The 16744-nt window shown below is 38.8% G+C and overlaps 1 protein-coding gene across 7 annotated transcripts in view; it reads left to right on the forward strand.

Annotated features, from left to right (window-relative positions):
• The window catches only part of DENND5A (DENN domain containing 5A), a 111348-nt gene that overhangs the window by 29287 nt on the left and 65317 nt on the right, over nt 1-16744 (forward strand). For 6 of the 7 annotated variants that reach the window (XM_064288457.1, XM_064288454.1, XM_064288458.1 and 3 more), the window contains exons 2-4: nt 9369-9440; nt 10372-10481; nt 12280-12937. In XM_064288457.1, coding sequence (XP_064144527.1) covers nt 9369-9440; nt 10372-10481; nt 12280-12937 — 840 coding nt within the window. Of the gene's footprint in view, nt 1-239; nt 882-9368; nt 9441-10371; nt 10482-12279; nt 12938-16744 lie in introns of those variants that run through there. The other variant, XM_023550864.2, reaches the window with a different exon arrangement.

Genomic DNA, 16744 nt, shown 5'->3' on the forward strand with positions numbered 1-16744 from the left:
AACGATAAAGAAGAATGATGAATCTGTGAAATATCTCATGACGGATCAATCTGGAAGGCATTACGCTGAGTGAAATTAGTAGTCACAAAAGGACAAATATTGTATGAGACCACTATTATAAGAACTCAAGAAAAAGTTTAAACACAGAAGAAAACATTCTTTGATGGTTATGACGGTAGGGAGGGAGGGAGAGGGGTATTCACTAACTAGATATAGACAATTATTTTAGGTGAAGGGAAGGACAACACATAATATGGGAGAAGTCAGCACAACTGGACTAAACCAAAAGCTAAGAAGTTTCCTGAATATAACCAAAGACTTCGAGAGACAGAATAGCAGGGGTGGGGGTTTGTCCATGGTTTTCAGGGAATGTCTAGGTCATTTGGCATTACAAAGTTATTAAGAAAATGTTCTGCATCTCACTTTGGTGAGTGGCACCTGGGGTGTTACACGTTAGCAAGCAGTCATCTAAGATGCATCAATTGGTCCCAACCTACCTGGAGCAAAGCAGAATGAAGAGTACCAAAGACACAAGGAAAATATGAGCCCAGGAGACAAAAAGGTCCACATAAATTAGAAACTCCATCAGCCTGGGACCGGGAGAACTAGATGGTGCTTGGCTACCACCAGTGACTGGCCTGACAGGGAACACAACAGAGAGTCCCTGATGGAGCAGGAGAAAAGTAGGGTGCAGGACTCAAATTCTAGTAAAAAGACTAGCTTAATGATCTGACTGAGACTGGAGGGACCCCAGAGGACATGGCTCCCAGACTTTCTGTTAACCCAGAACTAAAACCATTCCCGAGGCCAACTCTTCAGGCAAAGATTAGACTGCACTATGAGATATGAAATGATACTTGGAAAGAGTGTGCTTAGCTCAGGTAGGCACGTGAGACTAAGTCCAGGGGCGAGATGAAAAGGCAGAGGGGGACAGGAGCTGGTTGAATGGACATGGGAAATACAGGGTGGAGAGGAAGAGTGTGCTATCATGTTATAGGGTCACAACAATTTGTGTATAAGTTTTTGTATGAGAAACTGACTTGAATTGTAAACTTTCACTGAAAGCACAATTAAAAAAAAAAAGACAGTTTCAGATGTTTGGAAGAAGGGAGCAGGAAAGGAAAGGACTTAAAATTGCAGTACTTGATTTACTAACAGAAAGAAGATTGGGTCTTGTCAGAAGTTGCAGAAGTATGACTACCCTAAGTGGGCCTTTTCTGATAATAATGGACAAAGCCTGAGAGAAAATGCAAGGGAAAATTTTTTTTTTTTTTAATAATTGTGGTGAAATACATATAACAAAACATTTGTCATTTCAACCATTTAAAAAAAAAAACTTATTTTGTTTTTGTTGAGTATATACACAGCAAAAATCACGCACTAATTCAGCCATTTCTACATGTGCACTTCAGTGACATTGATTACATTCTTCAAGTTGTGCAGCCATTCTCACCCTCCTTTTCTGAGTTGTCCTTCCCTCATTAACATAAGCTCACTGACTCCTAAGATTCCTGTCTAATCTTTCAAGTTACTGTTCTCACTTTGATCCCATATAGATAGTTCTTAAAAGGGTGTAATGCTCAGGGCAGAGCTTTTTTACTAGTTAAGGTAAGCTATTGTTTGGTTTTAAGAAGACTTCAGGGGATATTTTTCATTTAAGTCTTAAACATTATCTTAGGGCAGTAGTTTCAGGGGTTCATCTAACCTTCATGGCTCCAGAAAGTCTGGAGTCTGTGGGAATTTGAAATTCTGTTCTGCATATTCTCCCTTTTGATCAGGATTTTTCTATACAATCTTTGATCAAAATGTTCAGTAATGGTGGCAGGGCACCATCTAGTTCTTCTGGTCTCATGACAAAGGAGGCAGTAGTTCATGGAGGCAATTAGCCACATATTCCATATCCTCCTCCTATTCCTGACTTTCCATTTTCCTCTCTTGCTTCAGGCAAATAGAGAGTGATCCGTGTGCCTTGGATGGCCGCTTGCAAGACCCCAGGCACTGCACAGCGAACTAGGAAGTAGAACAGAAGCACTAGATACGTTATAAGACCAATTAACTGTGAAGTCCCATGAAACCATGACCCTAAACCTCTGAACCAAGGAACCAAATCCCATGAAGTTTTTGTTGTACATAAGCAACCTCAGCAGGCATTCCCTTAGTTTTTTGTCACTTGTTATATTTGTCTTAGTTGTCTTGTGCTGCTATAACAGAAGTACCACAAATGGATGGCTTTAACAAACAGAAATTTATTCTCACAGTTTTGGAGGCTAGAAGTACAAATTTAGGGTGCCAGCTCCAGGGGAAGGCTTTCTCTCTCGATTGGCACTGGGGGAAGGTCCTTGTCATCAGTTTTCCCCAGTCTAGGAGCTTCTCAGTGCAGGAAGCCCGCATCCAAAGGACACATTCTGCTCCTGGCTCTTCTTGCTTAGTGGCAATGAGGTTCCCCTCCTCTTGATTCTCTCTTTTATATCTCAAAAGAGATTGATTTGAGATACAACCTAATCCTGTAGATTGAGTTCTGCCTTATTAACAGAACTGCCTCTAATCCTGCCTCACTAACATCATAGAGGTTAGCATTTATAACACATAGGAAAATCACATCATATCACAAAATGGTAGACAACCACACAGTACTGGGAATCATGGTCTAGCCAAGTTGACACACATATTTTTGGGGGATACAGTTCAATCCATAACAATATTTATCACACAAGTTTTGCCAGCTCAACTTTTTATAGGTGTTCAATTTATTGACAGCAGTTGCAACAATTGGCTGTGACATCCTACCCTTAATCGGTGTGATTTTCCCATCACCATTAACCCATTTCAACCATTTTTATGTGAACAATTTAGTGACATTATGTTAGCATGTTTTACTACCATCATCATTACCTGTTTCCAATTTTTTTCATCACCCTTAACAGAGACTCAGTACCCCTTAAGCAGTACCTCCCCATGTCTCTCTTCCACCTGCCCCTGGTTGAACCCAACCCTGTTGCCATTGAGTTGATATCAACTTATAGCAACCCTATAGGACAGAGTAGAACTGCCCCATAGAGTTTCCAAGGAGTGCCTGGTGGATTTGAACTGCCGACCTTTTGGTTAGGAGCTATAGCTCTTAACCACTACACCATCAGGGTTTCCTGCCCCTGATTGGTAACCACTAATCAACTTTGCTCTCTATGCATTTGTCTATTCCGGATATTTCATGTAAGTGCAATCATACAGTATTTCTCCTTTTGTATCTGACTTGTTTCACTTACCATGTTTTCAGGGTTCATCTGTGTCATAGCATGTATCAGAACTTCCATTTTTTAATGGCTGAATAATATTTCATTGTATGTATATACCACATTTTGTTCATCCATTTATTTCTTGATCAACATTTGGGTTGTTTCCTCATTTTATCTATTATTAATAATGTGGCAGTAGATACTGGCATACGATTATCTGTTTGAGTCCTTCCTTTCAGTTTTTTTAGGTATATACCTGGAAGTAGAATTGTTGAGTCGTATGGTAATTCTATGTTTAACTTTCTGAGGATCCGCCATAGTGTTTTCCAACAAGTGTACCCATGAGCAATGGATGCGGCTTCCAGTTTCTCCATATCGTAGCCAATGCTTGTTGTTTTCTGTTTTTCTGATATTAGTCATCCTAGTGGATGTGAAGTGGTATCTCAGTGTGGTTTTATTTGCATTTGCCTTATGACATTGAGCATCTTTTCTTGTGCTTATTGGCCATTTGTAGATCTTTTTTTTTCTTTTCTTATTACTGTACTTCAGATGAAGGTTTATAGAACAAACTAAACTAGCTTCTCATTAAACTGTACACATGTTGTTTTGTGACATTGGTTACCAACCCTACGACATGTCAGCACCCTCCGTTTTTGACCTTGGGTTCCCTATTACCAGTTTTCCTGTCCCTTCCTGCTGTCTTGTCCTTGCCCTGGGCTGTTGTACCCCTTTAGTCTCGTTTTGTTTTATGGGCTGGTCTTATCTTTGGCTGAAGGGTGAACCTTCGGAGTGAATTCGTTACAGAGCTAAACGGGTGTCCAGGGGCCATACTCTCAGGGTTTCTCCAGTCTCCCCCAGGCCAGCAAGTCTGGTCTTTTTTTGTGAGTTGGAATTTTCTACATTATTTTCTGGCTCTGTCTGGGACCCTCTATTGTGATCCCTGTCAGAGCAGTCAGTGGCGGAGGGACACCATCTAGTTGTACTGGACTCAGTCTGGTAGAGGCTGTGGTAGTTGTGGTCCATTAGTCCTTTGGACTAATATTTCCCTTGTGTTTTTGGTTTTCTTCATTCTGCTTTGTTCCAGATGGGGTGAGACCAGTGGAGTATCTTAGATGGCTGCTTACAAGCTTTTAAGACCCCAGATACTACTCACCAAAGTAGAATGTAGAAGATTTTCTTTATAAATTATGTTATGCCAATTGAGTTACATGTTCCCCGAGACTATGGTCCCCACAGCCAATTTGTATATCTTCTTTGGGAAACTGTCTATTTAAGTGCTTTGCTCATGTTTTGATTAGGTTGTCTTATTGTTGTTGAGTGTAGGAGTTCTTTCTATATTCTGAATATTAAACCTTTGCCAGGTATATGGTTCCCAAATATTTTCTCCCATTCTGCAGCTTGACTTTTTACTTTCTTGGTAAAGTCTTTTGATACATAGAAGTTTTTACTTTTGATGAATTCCAATTTATCTATTTTTTCTTTAGTTGTTCATGCTATCATATCTAAGATTCATTACCAAAAACAAGGTCCTGAAGATTCATCCGCTAGTTTTCTTCTAAGTTTTATGGTATTAGCTCTTATATTTAGGTTTTTGATCCATTCTGAGTTGTTTGCATATATGATGTGAGGTATGGGTCCAGTTTCATTCTTTTGCCTGTAGATATCCAGCACAATTTTTTGAAGAGATGATTTTTCCCCTGTTGGATGAACTTTGCACCTTTGTTGAAAATGATTTGGCCATAGATGTATGGGTTTATTTCTGGATTCTCAATTCTATTCCACTGGTCTAAAAAAGAAAAAAACAAAAAAACCAATCCCATTGCCATCAAGTCGATTCTGACTTGTAGCAACTTTATAGGACAGAGTAGAACTGCCTCATAGGGTTTTCAAGGAGCAGCTGGTGGAATTCAAACTGCTGACCTTTTTAGTTAGTAGCTGTAGCTCTTAACCACTGCACCACCAGGGCTCCACTGGTCTTTGTGTCTATTATTATACCAGTACCAGATTGTTTTGACTACTGTAACTTTATGGTATATTTTGAAATCAGGAAGTGTGAGTCCTCCTAATTTATTCTTCTTTTTCAGTACCACTTTGGCTATTCAGGGCTGTCACGGATTGAATTGCATTCCCCCAAAATATCTGTTAACTTTGCTAGGCCATGATACCCAGCGTTGTGTGGGTGTCCTATATTTTGTGATTTTCCTATGTGTTATAAATCACAATCTCTCCTGTGGCTAAGGAGGATTAGGGTGGGATGTAATGTCTTGCCCAGGTCACATCCCTGATCCAGTGTAAAGGGAGTTTGCCTGAGGTATGTCCTGCTCCACCTTTTATCTTACAAGAGATAAAAGGAAGGGGAAACAAGCAGAGTGTTGAGGACCTCATACCAGCAAGAAAGTAGTGCTGGGAGCAGAGTGTGTCCTTTGGACCTGGTGTTCCTGCTTGGAGAAGCTCCTAGTCCAGGGGAAGATAGATGAGAAGGACCTTCCTCCAGAGCTGACAGAGAAAGAAAGCCTTCCCCTGGAGCTGACGCCCTGAATTTGGACTTACAGCCTACTAGACTGTGAGAGAATAAACTTCTCTTTCTTAAAGCCATCCACTCTTGGTATTTCTGTTAGAGCAGTACTAGATGACTATGACAAGGGCCCCCTGCAATTCCAGAAAAATTAGAGGATTAGCTTTTCCATTTCTACAAAGAAGTAATTTTGATAGGGATTTCCTTGAATTTATGGATCACTTTGAGCAATATTGACATCTTAACAGTATTTTCTTCCAATCCATAAACATGAAATGTGTTTCCATTTATTTAAAAACCAGTTGCCGTCAAGTCAGACTCATGATGAGCCCATGTGTTTGAGAGTAGAATTGCACTTCTTGAGTTTTCACTGGCTGTGATCTTTTGAAAGATTGCTAGGGCTTTCTTCTGAGGTACCCTTGGGTGGATTCAAACTGCCAACCTTTTGGTTAGTAGCTGATTGCTTAACCATTTGCACTACCCAGGGACTCCTCTATTTAGGTCTTCTTTAATTTCTTTCAGCAATGTTTTATTGTTTGGAAGGGAAGGTTTTAGTTACAAAAGCAATAACTTTATGAATGAAATTATTAATAGTTTCCGAAACAGGTGTTTTAGGGTTATTATAAACTCTTCTTTTTTAGAAACATTTGAGGTATCTCTGGGATGATTTAAGCATTGTATGACTAGAAGGCTCATCCCAATCCTGTGATGGTGCAGAATCTTTACCTGACTAATCACCCAGCCTCTTTTATTTTTATTTTTAAAATTTTTATTGTGCTTTGAGTGAAAGTTTAGAAATCAGTCTCTCATACAAAACCTTGTATACACCTTACTATATACTCATAGTTGCTCTTCCCCAGTGAGACAACACACTCCTTTTCTCCGCTCTGTATTTCCATGTCCATTCAGCCAACTAGCTTCTGTGCCCCTCAACCTTCACATCTCTCCTCCAGACAGGAGCTGTACACATAGTCTAATGTGTCTACTTGATCCAAGAAGCTCACTCTTCACCAGTAGCATTTTCTGTCATATAGTCCAGTTCAATCCCTGTCTTCAGAGTTGGCTTTGGGAATGGTTCCTATCTTGGGCTAACAGAAGTTCTGGAACCATCACCTCTGGGGTCCTTCTAGTCTCAGTCAGACCATTAAGTCTGGTCTTTTTATGAGAATTTGAGGCTGTATCCCACTGGTCTCCTACTCCTTCAGGGATTCTCTGTTGTGTTCCCTGACATGGCAGTCATCAGTTATAGCCAGGCACCATCTAGTTCTTCTGGTCTCAGGTTGATGTAGCCTCTGATTTATACAGCCCATTCTGATTCTTGGGTTCATACTTACCTTGTGTCTTTGGTGTTCGTCATTCTCCTTTGTTCCATGTGGGTTGAGACCAGTTGATGCATCTTAGATGGCTGTTGCTAGTGTTTAAGACCTCAGACGACACTCTCCAAAATGGGACGCTGAATGTTTTAATAGATTTTATTATGCCCGTTGACACAGATGTCCCCTGAAACCATGGTCCCCAAACCTGCTGCACTGGTGTTCTAAGTGTTCAGTTTATTCAGGAAACTTGTTTGTTTTTGGTTTTGTCCAGTTGTGCTGACCTCTCCTGTATTGTGTGTTGTCCTTCCTGTCACCTAAAATAGTTCTTGTCTACTATCTAATTAGTGAATCCCCCTCTCCCCCCGTCCTCATAACCACCAAAGAATATTTTCTTCTCTGTTTGAACTATTTCTTGAGTCCTTATAATAGTGGTCTCATACAATATTTGTCCTTTTTTAATTGACTAATTTCACTCGCATAATGGCTTTCAGGTTCCTCCATGTTATGAAATGTTTCACAGATTCATTGTTGTTCTTTATCAATGGATAGTATTCCATTGTGCGAATATACCGTAATTTATTTACCCATTCATCCATTGATAGGCACCTTGGTTATTTCCATCTTTTTGCTATTGTAAACAGTGCTGCATTGAACATGGTGTGCGTATATACCTGTTCGTCTAAAGGCTCTTAATTCTGTAGGCTATAGTCCAAGGAGTGGGATTGCTGGATCATATGGTAATTCTATTTCTAGCTTTTTAAGGAAGCGCCCAATCGATTTTCAAAGTGGTTGTACCATTGTACATTCCCACCAGAAGTATATAAGTGTTCCAGCCTCTCCATAACCTCTCCAACATTTATTATCTTGTGTTTTTTGGATTAATGCCAGCCTTGTTGGAGTGAGATGGCACCTCATTGTAGTTTTGATTTGCATTTGTCAAATGGCTAATGAGTGAGCATTTTCTCATGTATCTGTTAGCTACCTGAATGTCATCTTTAGTGAAGTGTCTTCATATTCTTTGCCCATTTTTAAATTAGGCTATTTGTGTTTTTGTTGTTGAGTTTTTGCAGTAACGTGTAGATTTTAGAGATGCCACGATCGGAAATGTCATAGCTAAAAACTTCTTCCCAATCTGTGGGTAATCTTTTTACTCTTTTGGTGAAGTCTTTGGATGAGCATAGGTGTTTGACTTTTAGGAGCTCCCAGTTATCTAAGTTCTCTTTTTCACCCAGCCTCTTTGAGTTCTGAACGACTTCAGAAAAACTATGGTTGGGACAGAATTAGATCTGTCAACTCCAGCTTACAAACAGGATCCTGTGCAAATGTGTTCTCAATGGTTAGACCACATAGGCTGAAGGTCTGATGCCTTCCAGATAATAACCTCCCCATGAAATGTTCTTTTTCTTATAGGTCTTTCTTATGTAAGAAAGGTGAGGGTTGGTGGTTTGTCTGATTCATCTTTATCTCCTACAGAATCTAAGGCTGTTATATAATGTGATTACTCAGTGACTAGATAATTCATTTGAATTGTCCTTGATCATATTTTCTGTATATTTTCCTGTGACACCTACTAATTTTATTTGTTTGAAATACTTAGGTGCATTTAAATTGCCCCCACTCCCTACCCCCTTAGGAAAAGCAATATCTGGGACAGTATACTTTCAGATAACGCACTAATGACTTTATAGTAATTTGATATCTGTTGAGCTCTCTATTCCATTTTATGCTGTTATAATGGTTTTGGTGGTTCAGTGGTAGAGTTCTTACTTTCTGTGAGGCAGACCTGGGTTTAGTTTCTGGCCAGTGCACCTCAAGCGGAGCAACTGCTCATCTGTCAGTGGACACTTACGTGTTGTTGTGATCCTGAACAGGTTTCAACGGAGTTCTGGACTAAGACTAGGAAGAAAGCCTTGGTCATCTACTTTTGAAAATCAGCCAGCAAAAACCCTGTGGCTCATGATGGTCCGATCCCATTGTGCATGGGGTTGCTGTGAATGGGGGGTCACTTGATGACAGCTAACAAGAACAGTAGTTTTCAAATCATGAATTGTGACTGTCAGATCTGCAATCAGCATTTTTTGTCTTAACCAAAGAGAGTAGAAAATATGAGAGGGCATTGTACATAGTAAGGGTAAGTATTTTGTGAAATTTTTATTTGGGTAAATTTGTATATATATACATACATGTCTGTGTTTATTGCTTCATGATGTAAAAATGTGGTTTTTTTTTTTTTGGAGTCATGGTCAGAAAAGTTTGAATAACACTGCTTTATTGTAATACTCTGTTATTTCATTTATCATATAGCATTATGCCAGTACATACAGGCTTCTAAAGCCAGGGATCGTGCCAGCCCTTTCATTTCAAGTACGACTGAAGGTAAAAACAAAACAATTGAGACCACCCTAAGCTTTCTGGTGGTTCTTATGTTTGTCTCTCCAGTGGCATTTTATACCCTTCGACCTAACTTTCTTGTGTCCTTTTTGACCAATAGATTTTTCAGGTTTTTATCCCTCTAGGTGGTGGGTTCTTTGATTCTCTTCACTGGAATTTTCTTATTTCAGTATCCTCTTAGGTATTTAGGAGGGAGAAAGGGGAAACAAAGGAGAATTTTAGAAATTTCAAATGATTCTGAATTGACAAAATAGCTCATTAGATTTATCCTGAAATCTGCTTTCTTAATGTTCTTGTATCTTTTAGTCTCTTTGCATTTTTTCAGAGATCATAGAATGCATATTTTATTCTAAATTTCACATAGTTTATGCTTCTGTGATGTCACTGGAAACCCTGGTGGAGTAGTGGTTAAGTGCTATGGCTGTTAACCAAGAGGTCGGCAGTTCGAATCCATCAGGTGCTCCTTGGAAACTCCATGGGGCAGCTCTACTCTGTCCTATAGGGTCGCTATGAGTCAGAATTGACTCAACTTCAGTGGGTTTTTGGTGGTTTATGATGTCACTAGTTGACTTTAAGGAAACTAAATGTGGGGAAAAAAAGATAAATATCACCTTTGTCATTCCTTGTGCTTTCTCTTCTCTCTCCAAAGAAAATTCACCATTGAGTTAGTAGTAATAATTTATTTTGAATAAATGCAAAGACAGCTGGTGGTGTCCAATATTAACCATGCTAACTTTTTCAGTTTTTTTACTGACCTAATAACTTTAATGCCTTTCCTATTCTTAGATGGTTGGCATACTAACTCCCTTGCCTTTTTTTCTGTACCTTGCTGCTGGATTACCAAGCTCAGGCGTTCATAACCCTGTGATTTAAAGGGACTTTTTGAAGATGATTTTCTTCATTGTTTTTCTTGCAGGAGAAAATTTTGAGCAGACACCATTGAGACGAACATTCAAGTCTAAGGTCCTTGCCCGGTATCCTGAGAATGTAGAATGGAATCCTTTTGACCAAGATGCAGTGGGAATGGTTAGTATTTGTTTGCTACAAGTATGAGGTAATTTACAGAATAATTTATGATAGAATAGTCCAGACTGTGGTAACAGTGGCCTCACGAAGTATCAGTAACCTTTGAACGAGGAGTAGTAATGCATGTTGTTCAGGATTCTGCATTTTGATCAATATGTCAAATATTTGAAATATATCAAATATGCTAAAAGTCACAATGAATTTGTTGGGTCAGATGCATGGTTGTGGTACTGAGCTACTGATTGCTTATATATAGCATCAAGATAACATGATGAGTGAGGTTTAAAGCAGTTTTCTCTCATTCTGCATTGTATATATACATCTGAGTAATATGGGAGAAATGAGTATTTTTGTTTCATCATAATTTGAGATAGGACAGCATTTTAAATCTCAAGTAGAAGAATACTAATATGAATAATTTAACCTTTATGGAGGATTCGCTTTGTGCTGGGTAATCCGATAAGTGTTTTACATTAATTAGCTTACGTACACACACGTAGATATTTTATAGAGGTTAAATAGTGTGTTCAAGGTCACATGGCTAATAAGTAATTGAGCTGGAGTTTGAACTCCATAGTTGATCTCCAGAGCCACATTTTTGTACTGCCTCCATTACAATTTTGATGCCATTTTATATTCTTTAGAGTATTTAAACTAGGATGTTCTTGTTTGTGCATGTAATAACCCTGTGAAGTTGGCAGAATAGACTGCATTATGCCCATTTTACAGATGAGGAAATTGAGCCTTAGCCTCAAGTTTTTTGACTCCTAGTACAGTGCTTATTTCATTTTAACATGCCATATTCTAGAAACACCTCGTCTTTGGCAAGTCAAGTTCAAGGCTAATGTAACATTATTTGGTTCTTGTATTTGACAACCCAGGCTGCTGGCACTTCATTTGTATAGTCGGGTTCAGGTTGGTTTGATTAATACTCCTGAGTTTTTTTTATATAACTCATCTGAGTTAAAGTGAAAAAAAAAAAAAAAAAAAAGTACATCTTTATCCTGTTTATGTCATCTTCACACCCTTTTTGGTATGAGAAGGCAAGGTTTTATTGATGACTGAATTTTATGAGCTGGAAGGGTCTAAAACTATTTACAGATGTATTTTATTTTTAGATACAGAGTTGTATCTCTCTAGTTTTTAGATATAATTCTAGCACCATCTCCTAAATTCTCCAGGCTGTCTTTTACCTCCATATCTTTGCACAATTTTTTTTTTCTATCCCTGAAATGCCCTCTTTCCTTTGTCTACCTGATGATATCTGACATAACTTCGTCTGTGAAGCTTTTTCTGATGCTCTCAGGCTGAGTTGCCTGTTCTGTGTTCCTGTCACTTTGTATATACTTCTGTATAGCTCTGATGGCTGCATTGTAGTTTTTTTAAAATAACAAAACATTTGCCGTTTCAGCCACTTTTATGTGTACAATATCAGGACATTAATTATTATTATGTTCATGATGTGGTACAACCATCACCACTATCCATTTCCAAATTTTTCTATCATTCTTCACAGAAACACAGGGTTCCCTAAGTAATAATTCCCCATTTATGTCTCCCACCTACCCTGTAACCAGTAATAAACTTTAGTCTCTACCTGCATTGTAATTTTATTTACTTGTGTGTCTTGCATTTGAATGGGAGATGTTTAGGGTGGGTATCTTGCTGAGTTGCACTTGGGATCCGAAATACCCAGCAGAGTAGGTACTCTATAAATGAATAAATAGTAATAGTGGTGTTCTGAAAAGAGGATTAGCAGTGAGTATTCTCACTACTTGTTTTCTTGTTGTCTTTGCAGCTATGCATGCCCAAAGGGCTGGCATTCAAGACCCAGGCTGATCCCAGGGAGCCTCAGTTCCATGCTTTTATTATCACAAGGGAGGATGGATCTCGGACATTTGGGTTTGCCCTCACTTTTTATGAGGAGGTCACTAGCAAGCAGATCTGTAGTGCAATGCAGACCCTCTATCACATGCACAATGCTGAGTATGATGTCCTACATACTCTCCCTGTTGATGGCCGAGACGAGAGTGTCATGGAGGATGGTGAAGGCACTCCTGGGACCAAGCTGCAGCGCTTCAACTCCTATGACATTAGTCGGGACACACTCTACGTCTCTAAGTGTATCTGCCTCATCACGCCCATGTCCTTCATGAAGGCATGTCGGAGTGTGCTGGAGCAGCTCCACCAGGCAGTCACTTCACCACAGCCCCCTCCACTGCCCCTTGAGAGCTACATATACAACGTACTCTATGAGGTGCCACTCCCACCTCCTGGCCGGTCCTTGAAGTTTTCTGGGGTCTATGGTCCAGTAATCTGCCAGAGACCAAGTACCAATGAGCTTCCCCTTTTTGACTTTCCTGTCAAAGAGGTCTTTGAACTGCTTGGGGTGGAGAATGTATTTCAGCTTTTTACTTGTGCCCTTCTGGAGTTTCAAATCCTGCTCTACTCACAGCGTAAGTCATTGTTTACTGTAGATTTCCCTGCCTGCATAGGGCCCTTCATTCTTTCCATATTCACACTCAGTGGGGCTAACTATAAATGTTAAGGACTATTAAGAGTTTGAGCAAAAGCGAGGTATTTTGCAGGTGGGTGGTGGTTGACAAACTGATGGAACATGGGAGGGCTAACTTTTTTAACTGGCTGTCATCGTGACTTTTGTTGAGCACTCCAGTCTTGGAGGAGAACCGTGCCTTCTGATGTCCTTTTTGGTTGATACTAAAAAGAGGAACAAGCAGTGATGTCACAGGAAGCTGACCTTTTCATCAATTCAGTTCTATTATTCTGCAGAGTTTACTTCTGCCCCTTCCTCAGCCTGACAGTAAAATTGAGGATTCGCAGATAGTGATCTTCTTATGTGATTGAGAAAACCTGAAGATGTGTTGCTTCTTTATATTGTTGGTTATAACAATTGTTTTTATAAATGAGAGGGTAACTGAGTGAGAACAGCAGATTTATATAAGACAGTAAGGTAGATCAGAAGGAAACAGATGACTAGTAAATGAACCAGACAAGTAACATAAAATTTATTCATTCGCAAAATATTTGCTGAGCACCTACTGTGTGCCAGGCATTGTTCCAAGTGCTGGAGATACAGTGGTGGACAAAATAGATAAAAATCCTTGCTATAATGGAACTTATATTTTAGTGGGGGAAGAAAGATGATGAAATAAATAAGGTATATAGTATGTAAGGTGGTAAAAGGTCTATAGAGAAAAATAAAACAGGAAGGGAGATAATATTTGGGGAAGGAAAGTTTCACTTTTTAATAAGGCGATTAGGTTAGGCGTCTCTCAGTGACCCATCCATCTTAGTGGGTCCAGGTAGGAAAAGTATTCCAGGTGAAGGGCACAGGAAGTATAAAGGTTCTGAGACAAGAATGTGCTGGGTATGTTCAAGAACAGTAAGGAAGCTGGATGGACGGATTAGAGTGTACTCCATTCTGTGGCAGGAGTATAGTAGAAGATGGTGTTAGAGATTTAACAGGAGGCCAGATTGTAGAGGGTCTTACAGGTCATTGTAAGGTCTTTGGCATTTACTCTGAGATGTGAAGCCATCAGAGGTTTTGATTTTTTTAACTTTTTATTTTGAAATAATTTCTAATTTATGGACAAGTTGCAAGAAGTGTTCAAAGAACTCTTTTATACCCTCCCCAAAATCCCCCAATTGTTAACATTTTGCTGTATTTCATTTATTACTCTCTCTGTGTTTCTGTGTGTGTGTGAACATAACTGGACCATTGAGAGTTATTGCAGACATGACATCATGTCCCTTGGCCCCTAAATGCTTCAGCTTTTATTTCTTAAGAATGAAATTATATAACTATAGTATGATTATCAAATTGAGGAATTTTACATTTATATAATACTGTAGTCAGATTTTGCACCTATCCTATAATGTCTGTTATGATAATTTAAAATAAAATTCCTGTTCCAGGATCCAATTCAGTAGCATACATTGCTTTTAGTTCTCAATTACTCAGCCTTTTTTTTGTCTTTCACGACATTAACATTATTGAAGAGTACAGGCAAGTTATTTTGTAGAATGTCCCTCAATTTGGATTTGTCTTATGTTTCTGCATGATTGGATTCAAATTATAAATTTTGGGCTAGAATATCACAGAAGTGTGTTGTGCTTTTTTCAGTACATTGTATCAGGAGGCATATAATTTGATTTTTATCATTACAGGAGGCCTATGATGTCAGTTTGTTACATTTTTGTGATGTTAATTTGGTCAGTTGGTTAAGGTGGTATCTGCTGGTGTCTTCACTGGAAAGTTATCATTTTTCCCTTTGTGGGGAGATTCTTTGAAACTCTATAAACACCCTGTTCTTCTTCAGAGTTTTGCGTAATAGTTTTAACATCAACTGATGCTTCTAGTCTGAATCAGTTATTAGTATGATGGTTGCAAAATGGTGGTTTTCGAACTCTAGTATTCTAGTATTAGTTGGCATTCTGTATTCTGTCTGTATTTGTCAATTGGCATTCTACTATAAGGAAGAGCTTTCCCTTCTCCCTTGCTTGTTATTTATGGACTCATAGATTTTTATTTTATTCAGTGAGTTATTATCCATTAGTATATTTATTTTTGATGCTCCAGTTATCTCAGATTTGGCCTGTGGACATAGGAAGACTTTAAGCTGAGGAATGATGTTTAACCTTGATGAGGGCAGAGATTTTTGTTTTTTTGTTTACTGATGTATTCCAAGCATTAGAAAAGTGCCTGGTATTTAATTGGTGCTCAGTGAATGTTTGGTAATGAATGAACTTATGTTTTTAATAGGATCACTTTAGCCACTGTGCTATGAGTATATCCCCAAACAGGGAATGGAGAAAAGCATAGTCCAGTAAGGAGGCCATTGTAATAATCTCAGTGAGAGACGATGTTGGGTGGGAGTAAAACAGTGAAGTGGTATGAAATGGTTGAATTCTGGATGTAGTTTGAAGGTGAAGTAATGGAGATTGTATTGAATTGAAGAGCACACAACGCATCTAAAGTGGACAGCCGCTTACTAAAAACCAAACCAGACCCATTGCCGTTGAGTTGATTCTGACTTACAGCGACCCTACAGGACACAGTAGAACTCCCCCATAGGGTTTCCAAGGAGTGCCTGGTGAATTTGAACTGCTGACCTTTTGGTTAGCAGCCGAAGCTTTTAACTACTAATAGTTGCCACCAGGGTTTCCAGTTCCTTGTGGGAAAGCTGACTAATGTTACTAGATATTCTAGTTTTTAATGACAACTCAGCTTTTTTTTTTTTTTTTTACATGAAATCTCTGATTTTGAAACGTTTGCAGCAATGTTCATGTTAAACACTGTGCAGGCCAAAACAAAAAGGCTGAACATATTCCTTGAGGCTTCACTTTGCAACTTTTGGTTTAAAATGTGAAATTGTAGACTCCTGCCTCTAGGAATGTCATGTTACTTTCCTAGTCACTGTCTCTTGGGTGGAGCTTGATAAAAATACTTTGAGACAGACTGAGTTGAATAGCCTGAAGACTGGTTTAAAACAGAGCAGAGAGGAGGAAACCAGATAATCAATGTGTTAGAAGGTGCAGCTGGCATTTAGGTACCCGTCATACAGTAGGAATTGTTAGAGGCTAGAAAAGGAAAATTAAAACCAAAAGTACGATAAGTGATGCTTTTCTGTCAGAGCCCCTTCTGTATTTCCCAGAATATGGGTTATTTATAAGAAAAATTTCAAGAGATTTGAAGGCAGTTGAGAAGGTTTGTATGTAGAGTCAAATTGAATTCAGAACCTAAAGTTATGCTTAACATGGGCAAGAAAAAGCATTTTTCAGTAACTCTTCCTGGACATTGCTGAGCATGGCTGAGGCTAAAATGGAGTGGATTGCCTTTTATTGCATGTAGGTTATGGTCTCTATTTTTAATGGTATGCTTTAAACAATTCAGGTTAGTTTTCTTAAAATCATTTTTATTTATGATTCAAAGAAATTATCCTTATATGGACCAAAATCTCTGGCCCTTCAAAAACACACCTTCATCATTCACAGTTGTTGTCTGCTGCATTTTCTGCCTTCTGAACAGAAAAGAGGCGTTACTTAGGGAAAAGAAATTCAGGTTAAATTATAAGATTCTAAAAGTGTTTACCCTTTGGATGATTGAACTGGCAGTTTTAAGCAGTAAGTATTTTCATTATTTGTAGGTCGTTTTATTTCTAGATAATATTTCTTCGGTCCATGTAGAGAATAGAAGTCTCCCTCCCCCTCTTTTTTTTAATAGCATAATTTTTTAGTGGTTG

This window comes from Loxodonta africana, chromosome 7 (assembly GCF_030014295.1).
Source record: "Loxodonta africana isolate mLoxAfr1 chromosome 7, mLoxAfr1.hap2, whole genome shotgun sequence".
In the NCBI taxonomy this organism is placed as follows: domain Eukaryota; kingdom Metazoa; phylum Chordata; class Mammalia; order Proboscidea; family Elephantidae; genus Loxodonta; species Loxodonta africana.